At 36.8% G+C, this 23,709-nt stretch overlaps 1 protein-coding gene across 1 annotated transcript in view; it reads left to right on the top strand.

The window, feature by feature from the left end:
- gbe1 (glucan (1,4-alpha-), branching enzyme 1) overlaps window positions 1–23,709 on the top strand; it is a 152,252-nt gene that overhangs the window by 102,980 nt on the left and 25,563 nt on the right. Inside the window, exon 14 of the mRNA XM_015397266.1 lies at window positions 6,932–7,062. Coding sequence (XP_015252752.1) covers window positions 6,932–7,062 — 131 coding nt within the window. The remainder of the gene's footprint in view (window positions 1–6,931; window positions 7,063–23,709) is intronic.

Here is a 23,709-nt window from a genome sequence, read left to right on the forward strand (position 1 = left end):
CCAGTTTTCACTAGATGTGGATGGCAGCAATGATCTGCATTGGATGGCGCACATGACGTGAAATAAATATTTAGAAACTCTAAACCGAAGCCAAGAGTAACAAGTGATGTTTGTTATAAAATGTAAGGAATAGAAAGTACAGATACCTGTGTGAAAATTGAGTAGAAGTCAGAAGGAGGTAGAAAAATAAGCAATGGAGTAAAGTACAGATACCTAAAAAGTACTTAAGTACAGTCGTGTAGTATTTGTACTTTGTTACTTGACACCTCTGGATTTCAGTGCTCCCCTGCTTGGGTCGTCATACAACCTGTAGAGCAGTGGTGCTCAACTGTCCTACAAGTTTTAGGTGTCTCCTTGGTGCCACACACCTGACTTATATTAAGGGGTGATTAACAGGCTTCTGCAGCACTTGGTGGCAGCTGAGGAGCTCATACAATCATTTGAAGCAGGTGTGCTGCAACAGAGAGGCATCTAAAACATGCAGAGCAGAGGTACTTGACGACCAGGTTTAAGAGCCACTGCTGTAGAGCTAGCAGCTATACTGGGGTGTGGGGGGGTCGTGATGCTGTAGCTACACCTGATGGATCTGACCCCTTTTTGGGTAGATTTACATAATAAAAGCATTTATATAACTACAGAAAACTGAAGCCCATGCCTACCTGAGATCTTTTCTTTTTTCTTACCATTTTAAAGCCAAATTTTTCCTTTTGTAGTATTCAAATCATCAAAGACACAAAGTAATAAATCAGTTATGTTTAAGGTCTTAAATACTTTAACTTTAATTAGTTAAGGTGCTCTGTATAAAACTCTTATAGCTTTATTTTTATGTAGACACTGTAATCAACGTGCTGCTATTTAAATGTGCAGGTGTTTGGCACCTAACTTGGTGCTGTATGTGCTCTAAATATCAAGACTCTTGCAATAAAACCAACACGATTAGATTACTTTCTTTAAATGTAAAGAAATCCAACGAGTTTTTCATAAACTAATGTATAAACATTATAATTAAGAACATAGCTTTGCAACTTCAAGATTATGGCATTATAGCAGACTCTTGGGAAATGTCACAGCAGATACAAATTACAGACTGAATAAATAATCCTAGATCCAACTACAGTGGGTAGGTAATATTTATGTTGCTGTAGCTCTTGTAACTGACCCCTTGTGCCACATTCTGCAAAGCAGAAGCCGGAAAAAAAGTCTCATTCATTTATTCAGCGGCTAATATGATATCAGAAACTGACTTTGTCGAACATCATTCACAGATAATGCCAATAATGTTCAGAGATTCAGCTGTAATAACCAGATAAGTCTGAATCCTCTGTAGGGCTTATCAATGACATTGCCAAGGTAATTGCATTTATTAGATACATTCTATAGCTTGGCTGGTTCAATATTTCAGCACCAGCATGATCCAAGGACGTTTTGTAGTTGAAAGGAGGAGCATGAGTTGATTTGTCAGCAGTTTCTTTTTCTTTTTTTCTTCTTGTTGTCTCAGGTGCAAATGAACTGAGGGGGGAAATGGAAACATGCAGGGAGGATTTGTGATTTGTTGAAACATCAGAGATGCAGAGCTTCAAAGGACCAAACTGGATGTTAACTGAAACTTCCGTCAATGCAGCAATATCATTGCTGGGTGTGTAACTGAGGAAAGAAACGTCAATAAAACCAGTACAGTGTGAGAAATGGACTGTGGCACCCACAGTAAACGAGCTGAGATGAGAACGCTTCTAATATTCTGACAACAAACCGTGGCAGCAAATCCCTTAATATTTGATTATTAAATATATATTAAGTAGTAACTGAAACTAATTGGTGAATCTTTCAAAGGAATCTGTGAAAAAGAGATTATTTCCAAACTGATTATTCAGAGTGGTTTAGCTAGAAGTCAAACAGAACAGTTATTGGATATTTCAATACGTTATACACACGGTTAGAGTTAGAGTCCAGAAATAATGGCATGTAATTTGCTTTTTAGCATTTTGCAGGTCCTCAGCCCAGAAAAATGGGGGGGAAATAAACAGTTGTCTGGATTTTTTAATCCGCCTTTCATGGTTTTCTGATCTGAAATTATTATATATTCCTTAAAAGAAAAAAGAATACGATAGCCTTTTTTTTTTTTTTTACTGTGATGAAAATAAAATTTTGATGTATTTTTTCACCAGTTTACTAATAGATTTGTTTTTACAAATGCAAAACACTGTACACTGTACTGTACAATCAATACTTAGAGGATGAATTACTGCTTCAATGCAGCTTTTGGTTAGATTCAGAAAAAAATAATTGCCAAGCAGGTTTTTTGACATATTTAAGGAATTCTCTTAATGATGAGGTGCTACACGTAACCAGGCATACAGTTGACATAAAAATATTTGAAGATGTATAAGATGAATTAACAAGGGCAGGGGTACAACAAAGAAAAATAGTACAAGTATTAGCAGAGAAAGAGCAACGATGCAGAAAACATTCTGCAATTAAATTGAATAGTATTTACATGTGGGGAGAGTCTGAAACAGTTTGTGGCAGTTTGATCCTCTGCAGCCGGTCCATGTTGTGGCAGCTAGTACCACATGGTGACGGAGGTGATCTGCTCGTGGCTCTATTAAGATAATAACTAAGCCAATAGTGCTTTATTAGCAGACTTTAGCTCTAGTTAGGGGACCTAGTGCATTATCTCACTCTTGACATAGTCTATATTCTTGTTGGAGTTTGAGTCAGGCCACTTTGCTGGTCAATTGAGAACAGGCCATGGTCATTAAATCAGGTTTTTTGTATTGCTGGAGGAGTGGCCAGGTTCCAAGGCCTGCCAGAAAATGAAATCAGCATCTACAGGAACTTTATCACCAGAGGGAAGTGTGAAGTGCTCTAAAATTTCCCATTGGAGACGGGGACTATGATGAAATCGGACTGGATAAGACACTGTGGACCAGCCCCAAATATGATATGGCACCCAGATCAGCATTGGTTGTATAAACTTCACACTGAATTTCAAGCTAGATTTAGCTAGCTTCTTTACCTTTCAACTCTTCCCCAACACCCTGGGACTCCGGTTTCTAAATACAGAGCAAAACGGACTTTGGTCTCAAAAGAGGAAATTCCACCACTAACCAAAAGTCAAGTTCCTTTCCTTGTAGGGATGCTTCTAATGGTGTCTGGCAATTAAAACTGTGACCCAATACGAAGGCATAGCTGTATCTTAATCCATGAAAACTTCAGCAGCTGTCCATAAGTCCATAGAGGCAGGTGAACATGTTGCGGCCTTGATAGCAGAGAGCAAAGTTTGGAGGAAAAAAAAAGCTCCCCAAATCGTCACTGGTTAGGGCTGGGTAAAAAAAAGATTTAATCAATTTTGAATCAATTCCTTTACATTTTTGCAAAATCAAGTACATGACGTTCACATTCAAATGAGCAGGAAAGATGCACTCAAGATGACTTTAAGCCAGACAGCTGCAAATATAGCCAATAGGTTGACTGAAGACATTAACAAATGGGGGCTGACCAGAAAACACTCTGTAGTTGTTAAAGGCAACGCTGCAAATATGGTTTGTGCAGTGGAGATGATGCAGCTCCTGCATGTCTGAGTGAGTGAGGCTTAAATTTTTCACTTTTCACAAACAAGTTTGCACTTATGAGACAGTTTTTTTCACATCTCAAGTTTCAACTGTCTGATTTAAAAGTTTGCACTTTGTGTTTAGTATGACAGGATAAAATAAAATACATGAGTATTTTGAAACACAGTTGAAACACTGTCATTATTGTAAAAACAGATCAAATCGAAATAAATCGATTTACAACTTTATTAATCAAAATCAAATTGATTCAGGACTTTGGCGAAAATACCCAGCCCTATCGCTGGTTATGTTATAACCGTTAGAACTATGGAAATATAGATAACCTGACTTTTAATGAGCATAACGGCCACGGAAACTGTGTTTTTTAAAACACATTTACCTTCTCATTTGCACATAAACGGGAGTGGGGAGCTCTGAAAACGTGAACCCTGCGTTGGAAATTAACTCATACAGGCAGGCGAGCACAGTATTGTATACTCTGTGGTGAGTTTTCAGATAAAAAAAAAAAACCGTCTAGATACATCTAGTGACCATTTCCTGTCTTATTTGAGACTTTGGTGACAAGACATGCACTGTTAACTCTGAGTTTAGGGTCTTCAGCGAGTAGTGAGTGAGCGAGCCCCTTCCTCCTACAAAACACTGCAGCTGCAGCCTGCTTCTGCTATCAGAAGGAGTAGAGCAACTTACCTGTTTCCCCATTGAATATGAGTCACTCATGTGCAAAGTTTCCACTGATCCCTTCTGAATTAACAAGTGGGATGTAATTCTTTGAACCTGTTGCACTAAAACAGATCCTCTTTGCATTTAATTCTTACACAACCAAATCAACTATGTTACTCTGTTAACTGCCTTTAAGTTGAAATGGATAAAAATAAATTGATTTAGTTTCAGTTCAGGTTAAAATAATCTGGAATGCTACAAAATGTTTCATAAAGTTTGTCTTGAGTTTTAAATGTATTGTGGGAGTTTTTAATCACATTCTGTCATAAGATGCATATTATGTGAATGTCCTCAAACCTCCAAAACGACTGAGGCTGGAAGATCAGCTGGGAACTGGGACAGTCTAACCTTCAGCAGGAGTCCTGCACTCTCACCTCAGTGTAACTGAGATGTAACCCTGTGAGTTACACCAGCGTAACCCTGACAGCATGAGGCATGGGCCAGTGAAGTCTGAACATGATCTTTAACATTTTATTGTGATATGTATAATATTTATCAGAGGAAAACACAGCGAAGCAATATGGCATCATTGCTGACTGGTCTAACAGAAAAGCTAGTGCAATAAACAGCATATGACAAAGGTTTAAGTAAAAACCGCTCAAACTATTCTCATGAAACGGTAATATTATCCTTATTAATTTAGATTTTCTTTTATTCTGTGCTCCTAATTTTTTTCATTTGGGAACACTTGTGCTTCTGGTAAAAATGCCAAGCCCTGGTCAGTAATCTGCTCATTATCATTATTCTGTTTTTAAGTGAATATTGTTATTTTTCCCAAAAAAATACATTTTGGGGTTTTCATTTACTCTGAGACATAATTATTCAATAAAAAAAAAAATTTTAAAAATTGAAAGCTTAAAATAGATTAGCTCTCATGGATTAAACAATTGAAATAATAGTTTCACTTGAAATTAGATGGAATTACCGTACTAAAATAAACAATAAAACTTTCCTTCAAAATTATACCTGTTAATAACTTCTCTATCTTGGTTGTTTTTAGCTTGAACTATCTGTCAGTTTCCCAGTTTTGTTGAAATGATTAGTGACCTGCTACACTAGCTCAAACATTCACGTTAAGCTTAGATCTACATTAGATGATTAAACAGCTGTTAGGACCTAATATTCTGGTATTATTCTTATACATGATTATTCTAGGTATTATGATAAAAACAAGGTTAAAAATAATTATCCCACCATGAGATGAAGCTGTACTAAAAACAAATATATTTTGAGATGATCACATAATGAAATGATCACATTTTATTGCAACATCTCTTTTCTTCATGTAAATTAGGTAATCAGCTCCTTTCTAGATAACTTAATACCAACAGTTCTTTGCATGACATTCGAGTTTTTTAAAAATGAAAATCCTCCAACTCCTAATCCTTCATACTCTGAATATAGTTAAGGTGATTAAAAGAGAAAATTTCAGGGGGCCTTCAAATGCTTCTAGATACTAAACAATTTATATGCACCAAAGATTGTCATCAAAGATTTATTCTCTTAAAGTAACCGCATTGTTTGGAAATTTTATTCTAAAAAGGGTCTTGAATTGAGCATAGGAAAGTTTACTTTAAACACAGAAGTTATATATATTTTTTTCCTTTCTGGAGAACTGAGAGTAATGCGGCTGACTGAATCTTACTTACAGAGGAAAACGGAGGAGGCAGAAAGGCTGTTGACATTTTTGAGCCATTTCTCAAAAAAAAAAAAAAAACTCTCTCTGAGAGTGCTGACTTTACAAATGGGGAATTATCCTGCTCCCCTTCCATGGCTGAGTTTTACTCTGAACTGTTCCAGGTCAGTGTGGTGCTGCGGGCGGTGACAAAAACAGAAACCTGACTCTCTCTAAGACCGAACTTCAGACCAGAATTCCTTACTTTGATATCAGGCAACCATATGTTTGTGCATCTCACGGGGAAATTGCTGTTGGTGCTGCAGAAATCTAATACATGATTAGAATTTTCCAAACGTACGCCAACAGATTCTAAATATAATCACACATGCTCTGGATAACAATTTAGCTTCTTTACATGTTTTTTTTTTTTTTTTTACTGATCAAGAACAGATATGATGGGTTTATTTGACCACTACTCTCTACATGCAGGTTAAATTTTGTTTTGCAATTCCAAAGCAGTCGCTGTCTGCCAGATGAAGTTGGCATTACTTCAGAGCTCTTTCAGAAATGGACCGACTCCAAACTGTCAGCTCATTTCTTTAACCTCCATCCTGTCTGCCGGTCCAGTTGCAGGGGTGCTTATCATCTCGTTCAGCCGTGAATATGCTGCCCTGAAATTGGCTTGGGGAACAAGGCACCAAAAATAGGGGGTTGGGTGACATTGATAATCTCTGCTAATGACACGTTAGCCGTGGCTTGCTCCGGAGGAGAGAGAGCTGCCTTTATCACACGCAGCTGTCTAAAGCTGACAAATTCTGCTTCGCACCATCAGGGCCGCTGCTTTCTGCTGATGAGAGCCACCTGAAATTTTGATGTGCGAGCGCGCCTCATTCTTTTTGCATATCTGTGGTCCCCTGATATAATGTGAGCCATTATAACTGTTTAAATCCAGTATGAGAGTTAATGATTATTCATGAAGAAATACTTAACTTTAATTTTTCCTTCACTTTTGCTCCTCCAGGCCTACATCAGTGCCAAGCATGAAGGGGACAAGGTCATTGTGTTTGATAGGGCAAATGTGCTCTTTATCTTCAACTTCCACCCCAGCAAGAGCTTCCAGGACTACAGAGTGGGTGTAGAAGCACCAGGAAAGTATCCTTTTTTACTTTGACATGTCAGGACTTTTTTTTTTAATGTTTCTGACACTGACATTCCTTTCACACAATGTATGCAGTGCACAGTAATAATAGCCTTTTTACCAGACATTGTGACTCAAGTCTGTGGCTTAGTTGAGTTGTACTTCAGTTGTAAAAACAGAGATTTCAGACTCTTCAGACTTTTTGCTTAAAAAAAACTCAAGATTTGAATCAGATGTGTGCTCTAAATATTGAAGACTTGCCCAAAAATGTAACATAATATATTTTAGGCTTGACTTACACTATGTAAGTATATTCCGATACAACAGCTTAATTTCTGGGGGTCGATTTCAAGTGCTTCCTGTTTAATTTCATCAGATAGCAACAATGCAACAATGTTCAGCTTTTTAAAATATTTTTTCTTTAAGCAGATATGTAAATTTACTGTTTTTTTCTTCTTTTTTTAGGTTTATTAATGGGGATGGATAAAATAATTGATTAATTAGAAATTATAATTATGGCATGTCTTGCACATTATTCTTCCTCTCATCATCATACACTTTGAATGTACATGTGTCTAATAATAATCATTTCAGTTCCTAAGCTACAGCAGCAGTTCTGTGGTTTTGGAAGAACTAATGCACGTGTTATATAAGTTTAGGCTAATTTTAGAGACTTCTTTTAGACGTCATGTCTGCGAAAAAACACTTTTTTTTTTCTTTTTTTTTTTTTTCTTCTAAAGAAATAACTAACAGTATTTTACCAAGATAGTTAAACGAGCCTGAACTGGAAAGCTGCAAATCATCAATTCACACACAGAAATGAACTCATAAACCTCCCAGAAAATATTACTGTACACATGGGAACTCTATGGGGAAGCGAGAACTGTATGCAAGTCCCCAGATAATGATGCCTCATTATACATATAATATGAATTTAAAGTAATAACAACATTCCACTTATATCAGCTGGACTGGGAAATGCTACAGAACTGCTAATGTAGCAGCTGATGTCATCTTTACTTTTCTTATTGTCAGCACTCTTCCAGAAATGCTCACATCGACAATATGTCAATCATTATAATTTGGTTCCTCACTGGATGCTAATACCGGTTATGAATATAGAGTGTTGGGAGCTGGAATGGGCACCATCCTTTTAGTTTTCAATTTTATCAGGACATAATGAAACAGGTTTGTTTCTAAAAGGTTTTTTAGTCTTAACTTGAAATTTACAAAATCCCATTATAGTCAGAACTGGCATATTAAGACTGAAGCCAAAGTGGGGGGAAAAATGAGCGGAGAAACATTATTTCACACTGTATCCATATTAAATCCAAGGATGCAGTAAGGGTTAGTTAGGGGTAAGTTACGAAACCTATAGCTGTTAGACAAATGTTATTTATTAAAGATCTTAGGCAACTTTGATAATACCAACTTATTGGGCCTGTTTGGAGCAGTGAAGATTATAAAGTCTGCACTCAGAAAGATGTCTGCTGAGCAGATGGAGTCTGCTCTGTCCTTTCCTCTAGCGGGCATCAGTGTTGTCACTCCAGTCCAGTTTATTGTTAAGGTGAACACCCAGATAATTAGAAGAGTCCACTATGTCAGCAGCAGTTCCCTGGACGTTCACTGCTGTCATTGTGGTGGGTCTGTACCTGCTCTACCTGCAGAGCTCCTTTGTTTTCCCCTCATTTTAAGTAATTTCAGAACTTCTTAAAGTAGCAGCCTGGGGAGTAGATGAAACAGTCTGCAGTGTAGAGGGGAAATAGGTATGAAATAGGTATGGTGCCAGCACAGGCTCCTGTGGCTCCCCTCGTGCTGCTGTGCAGCCTGTCACCCACAGCCTAATCCCATATCCAAATGATGGTCCACTTCTGACCCCTTCTTGTCCTGTAGACGTCTTGGTTGGATTGTGGTAGAAAGAACTGGAAAAATTTAAGAACAAGATCCTTGCATTGCTTCCAGCCTTGTCCAAGTGCATAAACCTTGGCGCAGCGGTGTAATGCTCAAATTACAGTGGTGAAATTGTGATTTATTTGGGTTTATTTTATTTTATTATAAATACAACATCTGAGGACCTTGGAGTCAGTGAGTCAACCATGACCTGCACTACTCCTTAAAATCTGACACAGACGTGAAGCTATCTGTTTTTAATCGCTAAGAGAGGAGGATGCAAACAACAAGACAATGTTTTAAAACGAGGTACAAATCTAAAGAGTTAGGAATCTAAGGAGAGTGAAGGTGATGCAGTGGCACAGTCAAGGTCAATACTCCAGGCCAACTGAAACATTAAGGTGGAACCTTAAAATAACCATGCAAAAAAAGATATCTTGTAGACTTTAAAGTATTGATGACACAATTTTGATTTCATGTAATTTTGCTTTAAAATCACGCAGCTGGACATAGCGGCTGGTTTTATAGGTATTATGAACCAAATTGGTCTATTTTTAACACAAATATCGTACATTTAGTAGCTCTAGAGCAGCACTTTTGATAAACAACTAGTAAAAACCCATCTCTGTGTGCTGACATCAGAGGGAGAACACTCCCTCTGGGGATAGCTCAACATTTTATGATTGATATGGATGGAAACACTGAGATTTGTTCTAGAACATCTAGTCTGGAATTGGTTTGTGTGCTTTGAACCATCAGCCAGTTCAAGCTCAGGTAGTGATTTTTGAAGAATATGGAGGCATCACACCTTACAGATCAGGACCATGCAGAGCAGACCTGTAGCCTAAAGATGGGAAAAACAATGTAACTTCCACAGCTAATAACATTTTAATGATCCAGGATTTTTTTTAAAGATTCTGTGAATGCAGGTATGAACTTAAGGTGGAAGTCTGAATGTGTTGTGGGGGGTTTGATAAATTATGACGACGGTGGAATTTTGTCCACTTAAGGTTAGAGCTGATCAGTTTTACAACCTGGTAAAGATCAGACATTTATTATGTTCTGTGATGTAAAAAAGTTCATTTGAATGACACTAATTTATTTTCCATTACAAAAAAAAATCCCTTCTGTTTTAAATATTTATCCTCAGAGGCAAATTCTCTGAATTGTTTTGCTCCTTTGTCAGATTTGCATCACGCTCTCCTTTAATCTTCAGATTCGCTCTTGATGATTTGATGGGCTTGACTCGTCTCTTAATTAAACTCCTACATTTTGTCGGGGGTAAAAGACATTTTAGGGTACTAAAAATGTCCCCTGAGAAGATTCTAAGGCTGGGAAGTGGATCAGAGATTTAAGCACTCTGCGTGAGCCCTGTTAAAAATAAACGAGACTTGTAAAGACCCACAGTTTTAATGACTTTTTTCCCTCTCTGAGGCTGGCACTTTTGTGTCGTAATTGTTGAGGGGGAATATGAGTTGGTTGTTTTCTGTATTGTTGTTATGCTGTTAGAGAGAAATAATATCAGAGCCCAGTGATTCAGAAAGACTCTGTTTAGCAACATTGGTTGTCTGGAATTTAATGAGTCCCCCAGTTGTGATTGCAGCAGGCGTAGTGATCAGGGACGTGAAGGGGGACAGGGAGCTGACAGATCTGTATTTTTCATCGTGGACATGGTTCCCTTATGAGGCTGACTGTAGCTCACACCATCCGTCTCCCATGTGGACATGAGGCTGTGCTGCTTTGGCTGCCATTAAAATACAGAGATAATGAATATGAGTCTATTCCAAGTTTGTTTGCCTTTGAAAGCTAGCTGCTAAAATCTTAATATTTTCTAGTGATGTTGTGAGTTAAAGTATCATTTTCCCTGTATAATTGTGTCATAACAAAATACATTTAAATGCATATGAAAACTAAAAATAAAAAGTAAAAGATTTAAATTTAGACAAACCTTTTTGTAATTTTGTATATGCAGTGTGCACAAAACGAAATTTAATGCATACAGTGTTTCAGCAGTGAATGAGCAGCTTACAACGGTGAAATTAACATTTCTATTTACAGTGTGCAGCAGCAATCAGAAAAATATGGTGCAAAATGCAACAGAAACATTGAGTTGAGTTCTATTTGAAGGGATTTGAAAATTTGCCATGTAGGGCAAATCTGATGTTTACAAGTGTGATGCTGTGTCTTTATATGTGTCTTGATTAGAATTTCAACTGTTCAACAGTCTGATGGCAGCGGGGAAAAAAGCTGTTGCAGAAGTCATTAAATTATAATTTTTTAAATTAAGGCCTTAATTGGCATTAAAATTAATTTAATGTGTTTATTGTGGCATTTAAAATGCTTTCTTAAAAAAAATGTTTTATAAAAACAGTTTCGTCAGACATATTATATCATGATATATTTGCATGGAACTGCTTCCGGTTGATCGCAAAGCTGTATGTTCAGAAAAGAAGCTTGAGTCGGAGAAAAAGGTAGGCAATGGGGGAGGAAAAGCAAATTTCAACAAAAGTGGCTGGAAAACGAGGAATTCGGGACATGGCTGCAGCCTGTCGACGGGTACCTGTTCGTGGCATTAAAATCATTTCTGAGAGCATTAAAAAGCACTAAACTTGAGGTATTCATTCCTGTATAAACCCTGGATAAAGTATTAAAAGATTAAATGTTATAATATATATATTCATAATATTTGGAAGCGTTCGCATTTTTTACATTAGAGATTCAAACATCTGTTTCCTGTATGGGCTGTATGTGATATATCAACAGAAATTTCTAGTTAACCATTGTTGGGATATGGAAAGAAAATGATGCATGTTGGAGAAGAAAAGCATTTAATATTAAGTGGTTGCTTAAGTTAATGGTACGTGACACTAGAGGAACTGTAGAGATCCACAGCTCAGGTGGGAAAGAGCAACATTTAGTTGTGCACTTGTTTGTTCTATAAGGAGAGAGAAAACTGCGTTTGCTGAAGGAATGCTAAAATAAGTCAGTTTTTCAGTTTCCTACAAGCCGTGTGTGTAAAACAGCAAACATGCTGTGTGAGTTTTCTCCTCAACTGGGTCATAGAAGCTGGTCAGACCTAATAGGAAGGAGGATGCTTCTACTACTTCCCTTCTACTACACAATTATACACTACTTTCTGATGGTCTGTCACATACAATCTCAATGAAACACTCTGGTGTTTGTGCATATTAATACTTTTTGCAAAGCATTGGTTGATGCTTTTGTTGTGAGTTTGTTTGATGTGAGATAATTGTACTTTTTGCCTCATGTTTTTAGCTAGATGTCGAGGGGGGTGAGTCTTGGGCAAAGCGCTAATAGCCAAGCTGCACAGTGTCTCTAACATCGTTTTTGAGGATTTATTTTCATTTATATGGAACCACATCTTTTCCTCCTGGTGCTTCTTTTGATGTTTAAGGAGAGGCCTCAGACACTGGGTGTGGGTTGAGAAGAAATGCAAATAAATGTGAGGGCAAAGCTCTGGCTGTCATTATACAGAGAGGCGGTAAACACATAAAGGCAAATGTGCTGTGTGTGTGAGCAAGGTAAATGTGCTGCGTGTATGAGGAGATGCAGATCCTCCGATGGGAATGTGTGCAGAGGATCCAATTAGAGGAGAAGACAGATGAAAGTGCCACTCTGAGGCAGAGGAGGTAAACAAGACAAGCTCAAAGAGTCCAAAAGTGCTTTTTCATTACATTCAGCTGTCATATACTTAAACTTTCTTCTACCTGCGTGAGGGTCAGGGTGTCACAGTGGAGCTCTGCGCTACAGCCATATCTAGAACTATTATAATGGCTCGATGAGGCTGACCATGCTGTGCACCACTGAAAATTGATCCACCAAGGAATGATGCTTCCTTCGGCAATGTAGCAAGTATCATATTATACCAAAGTGTCCCTCCAGACTGCAAAAAAAAAAAAAAAAAAGACATCACTGAAATTCCTTTTGTTGCTTTCTGTCACATGTTGGATGCTTCCTGCGTTTTAACACAGGTCTCCAGGTGTTATTTCCCACCTGTGTAGCTTCCGTAGTAATTACTTTCGATAAGTAAGCATGCTGTTGCCAGGCGGAAGGATGTTTGATGTGTACAAGAACTTTTTGCTTAAACAGCACCCCTCATATTTTTGGCACGCTCTTTAAAAATGTGGGGGGGGGATTTCTAAAATACAATCATCCTCTATCGTAGTTACAAATTACCCACCAGAACTGTGAGATAAACACATCCTTTAATCCAAAATTAAGAAACAATTGTTTTAATATCCTTTATATATATATTACCAAAAGTTATACAACATAAACCCATTTTTCCCCCTGTGTCTTGATTTAAAGTGCTTAGTTTTACTACAAGCCTTTGATCGTTGTTGCATTGTATACATGAGTGACTTGAGCTCATTTGTTTTTGCAACACTCAAAGCTAAAAACAAATGTTATGAAGTGTGTTAATTTCTATAATAGAAATCAATCAAAGATATCTGCAGTCTGAGCAATCATTGAAAGCATTTTAATGATCACCTAATCTGTTCAATCATTGGAAAAAAAGTAAAACAACTACAACTTTAGAGGAGAAAGCGTGGGCAGCACTTATACAGAGCCTTTAAGTTATTTATGCTTCCTGCCAGGGATAAGCTCTAAAACCTAGAACCTTTACTGCATGCTTCCCCACCCGTTCTCTTTCTGCCTGCTTCCTGTGTGGAAACTAAACATAAAAAACAGGAATGCATTTTTTAAAAGGAGAAGAACTCAAGTTTATATAGCTACAGTACGGTTTTCAGGATAGTAAGGGAAGTAAATTAATAGGAACTGCAGCAAATCGTTAAGTGTGAGATAATGCCACTGCAATGAGAGGTTTATTTTAATGCTTTTTAACTCTAGTTTTAATAACATCTCAACATACTGAATTGTCATGATATTTCTCATTAAAGTGAGGTCTGTGCTGTCAGCTGGAGTTTCTCTAATGAAGTAAGTCTAAGCCAGTTTTAAAGGCGCCACTTTACCTAAACTTAAACCCCTAAATATTTATTTTTCTGGCAGTTTGAGCTAAAATTATTTATGATTTAACCTAAAAGGTGGTTTCTGATACTCAATGAGATGGTCACATTTAAAAAAAATTAAAAAAAGAAATTTGTAAAAAAAAGTGTATAGCTTACTGTATTGTTAAATTGCTTACTACTGTAGCTTTTTGTTTTTTGGGGTGTTTCTGCTGCTATTTAAACTTTTTACCTTTGATGACAAGCTACAAGTCTTTGAGGTTGGACGTCATTGTTGCCATCACCCTAGAATATAGCTTCCTCTCCAGATATTCCAACAGATGCTAGTTGGGACTGTGTAAAATGTCTTACTCGGTAAAAAAATAAAGTGATAAAGACAGACAAACAAAATACAAACTGCAGGAATACCATGTCTGGTCAGGTATTAGCCACTAAAAAAAAAGCTATATTCTGCATCTGCTTTGGAGCATCTAGGCAAAATTAGTGTTGTTATACTCATACACAAATGTTAAAAAAATAAAATAACAAAAAGTGACACAGTCTGAATATCTCATGAAACTCAAACTGAAAAAAAAAATCAAAACTTCCTGCTATTTCAATGTATGGAAGCACAATAAAGTGTTTATTCCAATCAATTTTGTGGCAGATTGGACTCTCTTGGATTTAAACATAGCGAAAACCCAATGTATAGAAAAGTAAAGTTTGACATGGAGTATTCTTAACTACGGTAATAAAACATTCTTAGACACAGCTGGTGTTTTTTTTATTTTTTTATTTTTTTTTTTTAATCTTCTCATGTCTACCTTTTAAAAAAATCTTTTTTCAATAAAACCCCTTTTGTAATCCCAAATATGTATTAACAGTATTTAAAGCCAAAAACGGTATATTCAGTATTTTATTATTTTAAAACAAGGTCCAGTCACTGTAAAACAGGGAACTCAAAGCACAATGCAGGCTGCAGAAGAAAGGAAGAAAGTTTGAGTAAAGACGCCCTGTGCAGACAAGCTGCTGCAGGTTGTCAGCTTGTAACTCGTCTCTTTTCTAAAAGATCTTACAGTATATAATATTTTTTTCACTTGATATTGGAAGCTACAGAAGCTAACAATTTTTTACTTTGAGTTGGAGGCGGGGCGGTCTAGTGGTTAGGGCATAGAGCTTGGAATCCTGAGGTTCTTAGTTCGAGCCCCACTCCGACAGACCGCCACTATAGCTCGCTGAGCAAATACCCTTAACCCCACACTGCTCCCTGGGTGCCCCACGATGGCAGCCAATTGCTCTCCAAGGGGATGGGTTAAATCCAGAGGTAAATTTCTCCAATTTTAGATCAGTAAAGTTCACTTATTATTATTTATTATTATTATTAAGCACTTGATCCATCAGGATCAATCCATAGTGACACATTCAGTTGCCATTTGACCCTTCTGTAGTTTCTTAAAAGCTTTTTCGATGTGTCTCTTTTTCTTTATATTTTTTTCTGTGAGGGAAAGGAGTAAAACAAGTTACGCAAAGCCCTTCATCGAAATATATCGGTCATTAAAATGCAGTGGCCATCGGATTTTTAGTGCCATCTCGCCCATCAATGTTATTTATTTTCTCTCCATCTCGTGGTGGACACAATCTTCAGACAGCGGTCTTTGTCTGTCTGTTAGTGTATTTGAAATCCCAGCTGGATTCCATCATGAAAGCTGTACCTGTAGGGGCAGATTGCTCTTTGATTTACACTGTGCCAATAGGCAGTTGTGATTGTGTCAGGTTATCATTCTTCCTTTCTGTCTGAGCTTTTCCTGAGCTGCCACACAGAATAATTCAACTGTGGATGTGGCATCACTTTCTCACAAGAAATTAGATCAAAATAAGCACTGGAATATATAAATATCATTTTAGATAAGGCTAGTAAAGGTACAATGTGTTCCTTTTTCTTTCTAAACTTTGCTTACGGCAGACTGGTCTTAAATGTATAAATATGACTGCACTTTTACCATAATTGCCCTAGCGGCAACAACAAAAGCACTTTTAGTGTCTAGAAGCGACACTGGGTGACCATAAAAACAGTCTAAACGGAATAAAACATTTGTATAAATCGTTAGTGGATCTTTTACTGCAAATTTAGCAAAGTGTTTTAGAACAAAATATGATCATTTATTGTGCTACAATGGAGAAGTTTAGATATAACAGTAGCAGTAAGGGAAAGCTTAGAATAGAATAAATGTATTGAAAATGCTAGGATTAAATAAAATGTTCATCAGCGTAGGTTGGTTGGAGTTCTGTAAAATGTGCATGTATAACTGCATAAATAACAAAGTACCAGTTGCAGAAAAAATAAATCTATCCAATTTCTGTCAAGCAAATAAGTGACATGGATTTTGTTGGGAGCAGTGATGCTAATAAAGGAAGAATCTACAATAACGCTGCCTTGTGCACCCAAGATGCAACATAAGAGATAAAGGGCATATGTCATGTTTAAAGTAATATATTTCCTATCACTGTGGTCTTACACAGCAGCTCACCTGTTCAGAAGACGGTTCTGAAGGACTATAGTTGTGAAATGCTTCTGCAACAAAATTTCACATAGTGATGACTCAAACTAGGCATCAGCACATAGCAAATAGTCCATAGGTCTTCAATCCCAGTCTCCTGGGCCCACTCTACAGGATGTTTTAGGCGTTTCCCCTACCTCCACATACACCCTACTTAAATAAAACAGTGATTAACAGACCTCTCCAGCCCTTGGAGTCTGCTGAGAAGGAAATATGGTCATTTGATTCAGGTGCACTGAAGTAGGGACACATCTAAAACATGAAGGAAAGCAGGCCCCTGAGGACCAGAGCCCAAGACCTGGTCCTCAGGGGCCCACTTGAATATACTTGTTTGATGCCCAACTCTCCTGTTCCAGTTTGAGCTCATAAATTAAAAAATTCTTAAACAAACTAAATTAAAACAATTGCAGGGGTAAGCAAAGTGCGGTACATAAAATAGGTAAAAAATAAATAAGATTATAATAGACATCATAACCAGATTCACAGCAAGAGTACTACTATACAAAACTAGATATGTGTCAAAAGCCAAGGAATAAAAATGTGTTGTTTTTTTTAAGAGATTTAAAAACATGAGGCCAGTCAGACACAATGTAGGAGCCGCTACAGAAAATGCTCTGTCCACTCTGAGCTTCAGCCTAGTTTTAGGGATGGCCCAAAGCAGCCTATCAGCAGATCTATGTGATCGAGGAGGACAGTAAGGCTGAAGCAGCTCAGATAGAAATGGTGATGCAAGGTTGTTCAAACATTTGAAAACGAATAAGATGCTTAAAATGAACAGGGAGCCAGTGAAAGGATGCCAGGTTAGGGGAAATATGCCCATGTCTGCAGATGTGAGTTATCAAGCAAGCAGCCGAGTTCGGCACAAGCTGCAGACGAGCACAGACGCCTCACAAATACCAACATAGAGTGCATTACAGTAGTTCAGAAGAACCGTGATAAAAGCATGGACTTACTGTATTTCTCCAGGTCTTGGCTTCACTTTGGCTGTTTCACAAAGTTGATCAAACTTTTCTGACCTACACTGCTGATCTGTTTCTCAAATTTAAGATGCAATTCAATGTTTAACCTCAGATGTAGTGACGCAGTCTATGAGATAAACTGACAGTGAACCTGACGGCACCTCAGACCAAATAACATAACTTCTGTCTTGTTCTTGTATAGACCACGGAAATTAAGAGAGAGCCATGCTTTCTGTCATTGTCATTCAGGCAATGCATGAGTGACTATATTGTGTTATTTTGTACAAACAAAATAAATCTGACAGTCATCAGCATATCAGACAAGCACAATTGAAAAGGTCAGGAGAATTATTTCTTGGAGTTCTTTTATAAATTCAGTATGGTGATACCATTAAAACTTTAATTGGTTTCTGGAGATGTTTGAGTTGAAAGTTATTTCAAGCTTAAGCTGCCTTCAATGCTTGAAGGGTTGAAATAAAAAAAAAGTGAATTAGGTAGGTATTAGGTATTATATAATACCTAATACCAAACATTGACACAGTTAAGTATTTTAGGTAAATATGCAGGATAAATTTAGCATTTTTTTCATTTGTGGATGAACATTGACCAAAGAAAATACTGCCTTGCCTGATTAACTATATGCCTACAAACACCCATAATTTTTACTGGTCTGGCTTTTTACTCCCTGTTCAAGCTGTAATCTCAACCTTGGTGTAAACACTTTTTGTTTTCACCCCTTAAATGTGTTTTTTGTTTCCTTTAAATCCATAAAGTTCCTTCTCTTCTCCCCACGGTCCATAGATATATATATTTTTTAGCAAAATTGCATACTGAATCTTTTCTCCTTTGTGATTAGTAAATGACTACACATTCACTAAGTATGATTCCCAATACCAAAATGTGGTTTAAAAAAATATCTGTTGTGACTTAATAATATCAGAGAGTAATAGGTGTTCAGATGGCTTTGTTAAAAATGTTACATCATCATTAATCAGAAATGCACATCTGGTTTTAAGGTCATATAAAGAAACAAACTAAAACAACACGTTTCTGTTTATAAACATTTTTGTAAAAAAATAATTTCTAATTTAAAGACCAAAGGAAATGGTTGATTAATTCTACACTTTAGAATATATTGTTGTTCATTTTTGCTTTTTATGATTTCTGGCTCTAAAATATGAAACTTGGCCTCTAAGTCCACATTCGAAGGTATTATTCCTTAATCAGATTAAGATTTTTAACCTTGCCTAAATTCAAACTTAGTATATATAGTTTTTAATAACATAATTATATATAAGGAAACCTTGAGACAGAATAGTACTTTATTTGTGTTTTAGAAAAATAGGATTTATGGGGATAACTGATAAAAGATGCCATAGCTGCAGAGCTGAATCTGTAGGCTTTAACTGACAAGTTAGTACAGCAGAAAGCCTCTGTTATTGCAGCTATAATGCAGATGAACTTGTGCTTGGCCTTGATGGAGGTGGTTGTGCTTTTTTATGACTGTTTTCATCATTATATAACCCGCCTTGGATATAGTGAAGCTCTATTAAATTTCTTATCAGAGGTTAAAAACTGTATTTATACAGTATCTTATTGATGTTTAAAGTTACTTTTAAGTTTATGGCACATTGTGCATGATTTTAATTTTTAAATAGAATAGATAAAACTCTTGTATAATCTTACTTTGAAAGTTAAGAACTTGTGTTATTGAGCTCTTAACTTTTGAGTCATTTGTTCCGTCATATGTATTTCATTCAGAATTCTCAGCCATTTTCCTTGCGTTTTAGATCCATTTTTTCATGATTGCTTTTTTTTTTAAAAGCTGCCAACAAAATATTCAGTAAATATTTGTCTTGTTTTGGGAAATTTCGCTTCCAGAATACAGAAAAAAACAAAATCATAGCCCAGGACCAGAAAAAGTTTAGTACCGTATCTTTCCAAAAATGTTCTAATGTTAGGCTAAACCAGCAACTAAGGGGATTATCAACATTTAAAGCTCCATGTTATTTTCAATATCTCTTTGGTGCAGATGGTATTCAGCCCTAATTTATAATGACTTTAACAAAGAATCGTAAGTTATTTTAACAGTATAATCTTCAAACATGTGACAAAGTACTTGTCGGCTGAGATTTCCAGATATGTGACTAATTAGCCTATCCATTCAGACCTACTTACACCATATACACAGTATATTAGCATGGAAAAGGGCCCAATTTCAAAGGTGGGTCTTAAGAAGTTGGGGGAAGAAGTTTAGAACCGATCCGATAACTCTCGAAATGTAACACAAACATTTCTTTATAAAAAGTTAATCTTTTAGAGCAGCCAGAGATTTTAAAGTCAGAGAAGCAACGCTGCATTATCGGTCTGCCTTCAGGGATGTGACTGGTCCGATCTATTTTAGACCAGAGACCCTTAAGGTTTAGACTCAATGACACCCCTTGTAAGTCAGCCGGTCAAGCTGGCCATGCTAGGAGCCAATGATCATCAGAAATATTTAATCCAAGTTCCGTCTACCATTTTAATTTCTGCCTGTAAGGTTGTAATCCCCTTTCTCTCCACCAAGAATAATTTTTCTGCATTTCTTAGGTTTCTCTTCCTTCTAAAGATCGCTCTTTGTTTTTCCATTGGGCCATATAATCTCTGTTGTACCAGCTAAACATGGGCCTCATTTGTGTAGAATAGAAAAATACCTTAAAGTTGGGCAGAGCAAGCCTCTCCTATGGTTCCATTTAACAAAAAGGACTTTACCATCATATTCTGAACAGTTTTTTTTTTTGCTATCTGTATGGACAACATGACTAGGTAACGGAGCCAGAGAAGAACATTCATTATAATGGTCTCTATTCAAGAACCCATTTCTTGAGAAGGACCGCTCACCAATGAAAATATTCCCAATTTCTTATTTAATTAGCTTCATGCAGTACATCTATTTCTTTATTAAGAAAACCCCAAGAAATTTCACTTTTGTCATTTTCCAAGCCAGATTATGTTCCAATATGCTTTTGAATGGGCTATAATTGAATGTAAGAATTTTAGTTTTATTCATGTTAAGCTTGTATCAAGTGCAGAAGCCAAAGAGCTCTAATTGATCTAGCAAACCAGGAATGTTTCTAGGTCCTCTAGATAGCAGATAGACAAAAACTCCAATGATGTGTTCTTCAGCCCAGTCTCAATTCCCTTAAGTTTTTTTTTTTTCTGCTTTACTTGTACCAGTGGTTCAGTGAAAACTAAAAATAAGGTTGGTTAAAGACAACAACTTTACCTAGTTATTTAAAGGTTATGATCCCAGTGAGACTACTACACACAAACAGCAAGGATTAAAAAAAATTGAAGAGTTTTTGTTTTTTTCTGCATTTAACTGCTTTATTTGGTCCTTAATCTTTAAGTACTTGATATAGAAATGTATAATTAATTCTGTCAAAGGCCTCCGACAACGTTTTATTATGAAATATAAAACTGGCTTTTGTCTTGAGGTACCAATATGATTTTACCCGGCAGGCCCTGTCTTAATTTCTTTAAGGCAGATGTATTTTTTCAAATATCGGCATAGGAAAATGGCTACTGCTACAGTCAGAGGGATAGTATAAAAGTTCAAACTGTGGAAACAAAGAAGTATAAATGTCACTCTTTAGCTGGAAATATTTGCTTTTATCCAATTAGAAAAGTGACCAAATGAAGTATGAAGGTTGAAGGTACACTGCTGGATGGACTTGATGGGGATTTATTGAGAAAATGCCACATCACCTTAGATTTTTTCACCACAGCAGACAGTGTCAATGTTATAGTTTGCTTTTGTTTGTTTGTTGTTTTTTTATCTAAAGAAGACCAAAGTTCAGTTGAAGTCTTACCGACAAATATTTTTACAATTGTGAGGTTAGTATTTCTATATTTATAGTTCATCAGACCTTATTCCATACATTGAGTATGTTTGAGATTTGTGTTGCTGGATATTTTGGATAGATTTAGCTAAATTGAAATGCGTCTCTCCCAGCTTGGTGAAGTTTTACAGAAGAGGAGTCTTGTATGGTCTTGCTGGCAAAGATTGGTTTGAACAAAGCACTTTATCAGCCAGGGATCCAATAAGTCTGAAAAAAAAATATGTATATTGTATTGAAAAAGGCAAAAATGTTTTGCTGTGGAAATTTAATACATGTACTTAAACTTTGCATTCTTCCATTTCTGGATAAAATCTCATTCAGTGAATGTCAAATCTGCTTACATTGTACAAATGCAGTTGGCAGCTTGATACGTGCTGTATTTCAAGCATTTTGAGATGCTGAGTTCAGAAGTCAGTCACTGTAGAAAATGTATTCATTTTACTTTTTCATAACCTGTCTCTTGTTTGTGTTTTTTCCCCCTAACACTAATTTGTTTCTCACTGATGTGGCTTAAATCAGAATGCATGCTAAAATTGACTCTGAAAAGACTAGACATGGCATTTACAAAACTTACAAGGCCATGCCACGTTCTTTAGATGTGTGCACAGAGCTCACTTAACTCTTGTTTACCCACAGCAGCAAGTTATTGCTTCAATATAGCTAGAAAAAAAGGTAACAATGAGCTTATAGAGGAACTAAGTGGTAGCTGGAGCTGAAATTGTGGTCATGGCATGATTGTTTTCGGGTCATCAATGACTCTAATCTTCAAGCTTTTGGTCTGCCTACTTTTCTCTTTGGTCATTGGGTAAAACTGATTGTGTTCTTTAATCTACCTCTTTATTCACACTGGCTGTATTGATCACAGAGCTTTACAGCTGAACTGCAAACTGTCTCTGCAGCCATCTGTAGCCACTAACAAAGACGTAATCGCTCAAACCCTTCCAACTACCAATTTGTGTTGGTTCTCAGTCCTTGTAGAGGGGTTTGATGGGGAACTCTAAATTACTGTAACTATGCCTCATTTCCAGGACTCTCTGTGAAACTGACACACACTGATACACACATACGTCCAGACATAGATGTGAGTTGGTCTCGATATTAAAACTACTGACAGCTAGTGTGAATAACGTTGATTATTTTATTACAGTGGCCCCTGACAAGGGATGGGATATACTTTGCGGTGAGTGAACACTCAGTTTTTTTTAATCTGATGTGTTTAAAGCAGGGGAAATGGACTAGTGTAGGAATCTGAGTGACTTTAACTGTGGGCAAATGGACAGTTTGACGAGTAGCTGAGAACAACCCCAAAAACAGAACGTGGTAGATAAAATGCAGTGGTTAGTGCAGTGCCTGCAAAGAACTGGAGAGCCAGTAATCCATTGTTGTATTCATGTGTACCCAAAACTTTAGAGAGCAAACACTCAACTATCTTTTAACAGTATTGCTCTTGTGATGCTGATTCTTTGAAAAATAATACAAGCAGGGATAGAAAAAAGGATCTGAACACACAGGGAATCAGTCTGACCTGTTATGTACTTGAGGCCCATATCGTCAATAATTTCACATAAACATTAGGTTTTCTGACCCTTTGTTTATCTGACAACAATATGTGTTGGTGAAAAATATACATACTGGTGAAATTAATGGTATAGTATTTTTGTGAATATTTCACCTAAAAGATTATGTAATCAACTCAATGTCAAGATCAGAAAGATTTCATGTAAACATGTCAGACTGAAGTGCAATCCGATTCGGTCCGATCGGAAAGAATCTTATTTTGAAAGAGAGAGGACATTTTTGCAGATCGGTATCCTGATTGGCTTCCATGTAGCTTTTTCCTTTACTACGAATCATCATCCCCTAGCTTTTGGTCCTTGGTGGAGGAAGTGGCTCTAAATGTATAATGAAGGAGCGTTAGTTATCACTGAGACACTCACCGAACTAAAATCACCACCAAAACCAAAGGTATGGATAGAACAATATGACAAAGGACGATCAGGGTCAAAACTAAATCAACAGACACAACTTAAGAACTCAATAAAAATATGCGGGGCAGGCAGCAAGAGTAGCTAAAGTTGAGGATGAATGGACAAATAAAGGTTGTTTACATAGCAGGCAGAATCTTCTACTACTAAAGCGTTTCTGGAAAATTAGAATAGTTTTGCTTAAATTATTTAATCTGATTGAACGCTTGGTACATGTATACACACGTCATGATCAGATCATTTAAACGGATTTAGAATTTCCGATCAACCGATATTTAGATCAGATCCGAAATTTTTTCATGCGTAGCTACTGATGCAAGTTACATGGAAGCAGACATGGGCAATGTGGAGTCAACAAGTCATCTCCATGTCATGTATTTGTTCTACCCAGCCACTGAAGCAGGTGAGTCCAATCTTCACC

This window comes from Cyprinodon variegatus, unplaced genomic scaffold, assembly GCF_000732505.1.
Source record: "Cyprinodon variegatus isolate N-32 unplaced genomic scaffold, C_variegatus-1.0 Scaffold848, whole genome shotgun sequence".
NCBI classification, from domain to species: Eukaryota; Metazoa; Chordata; class Actinopteri; order Cyprinodontiformes; family Cyprinodontidae; genus Cyprinodon; species Cyprinodon variegatus.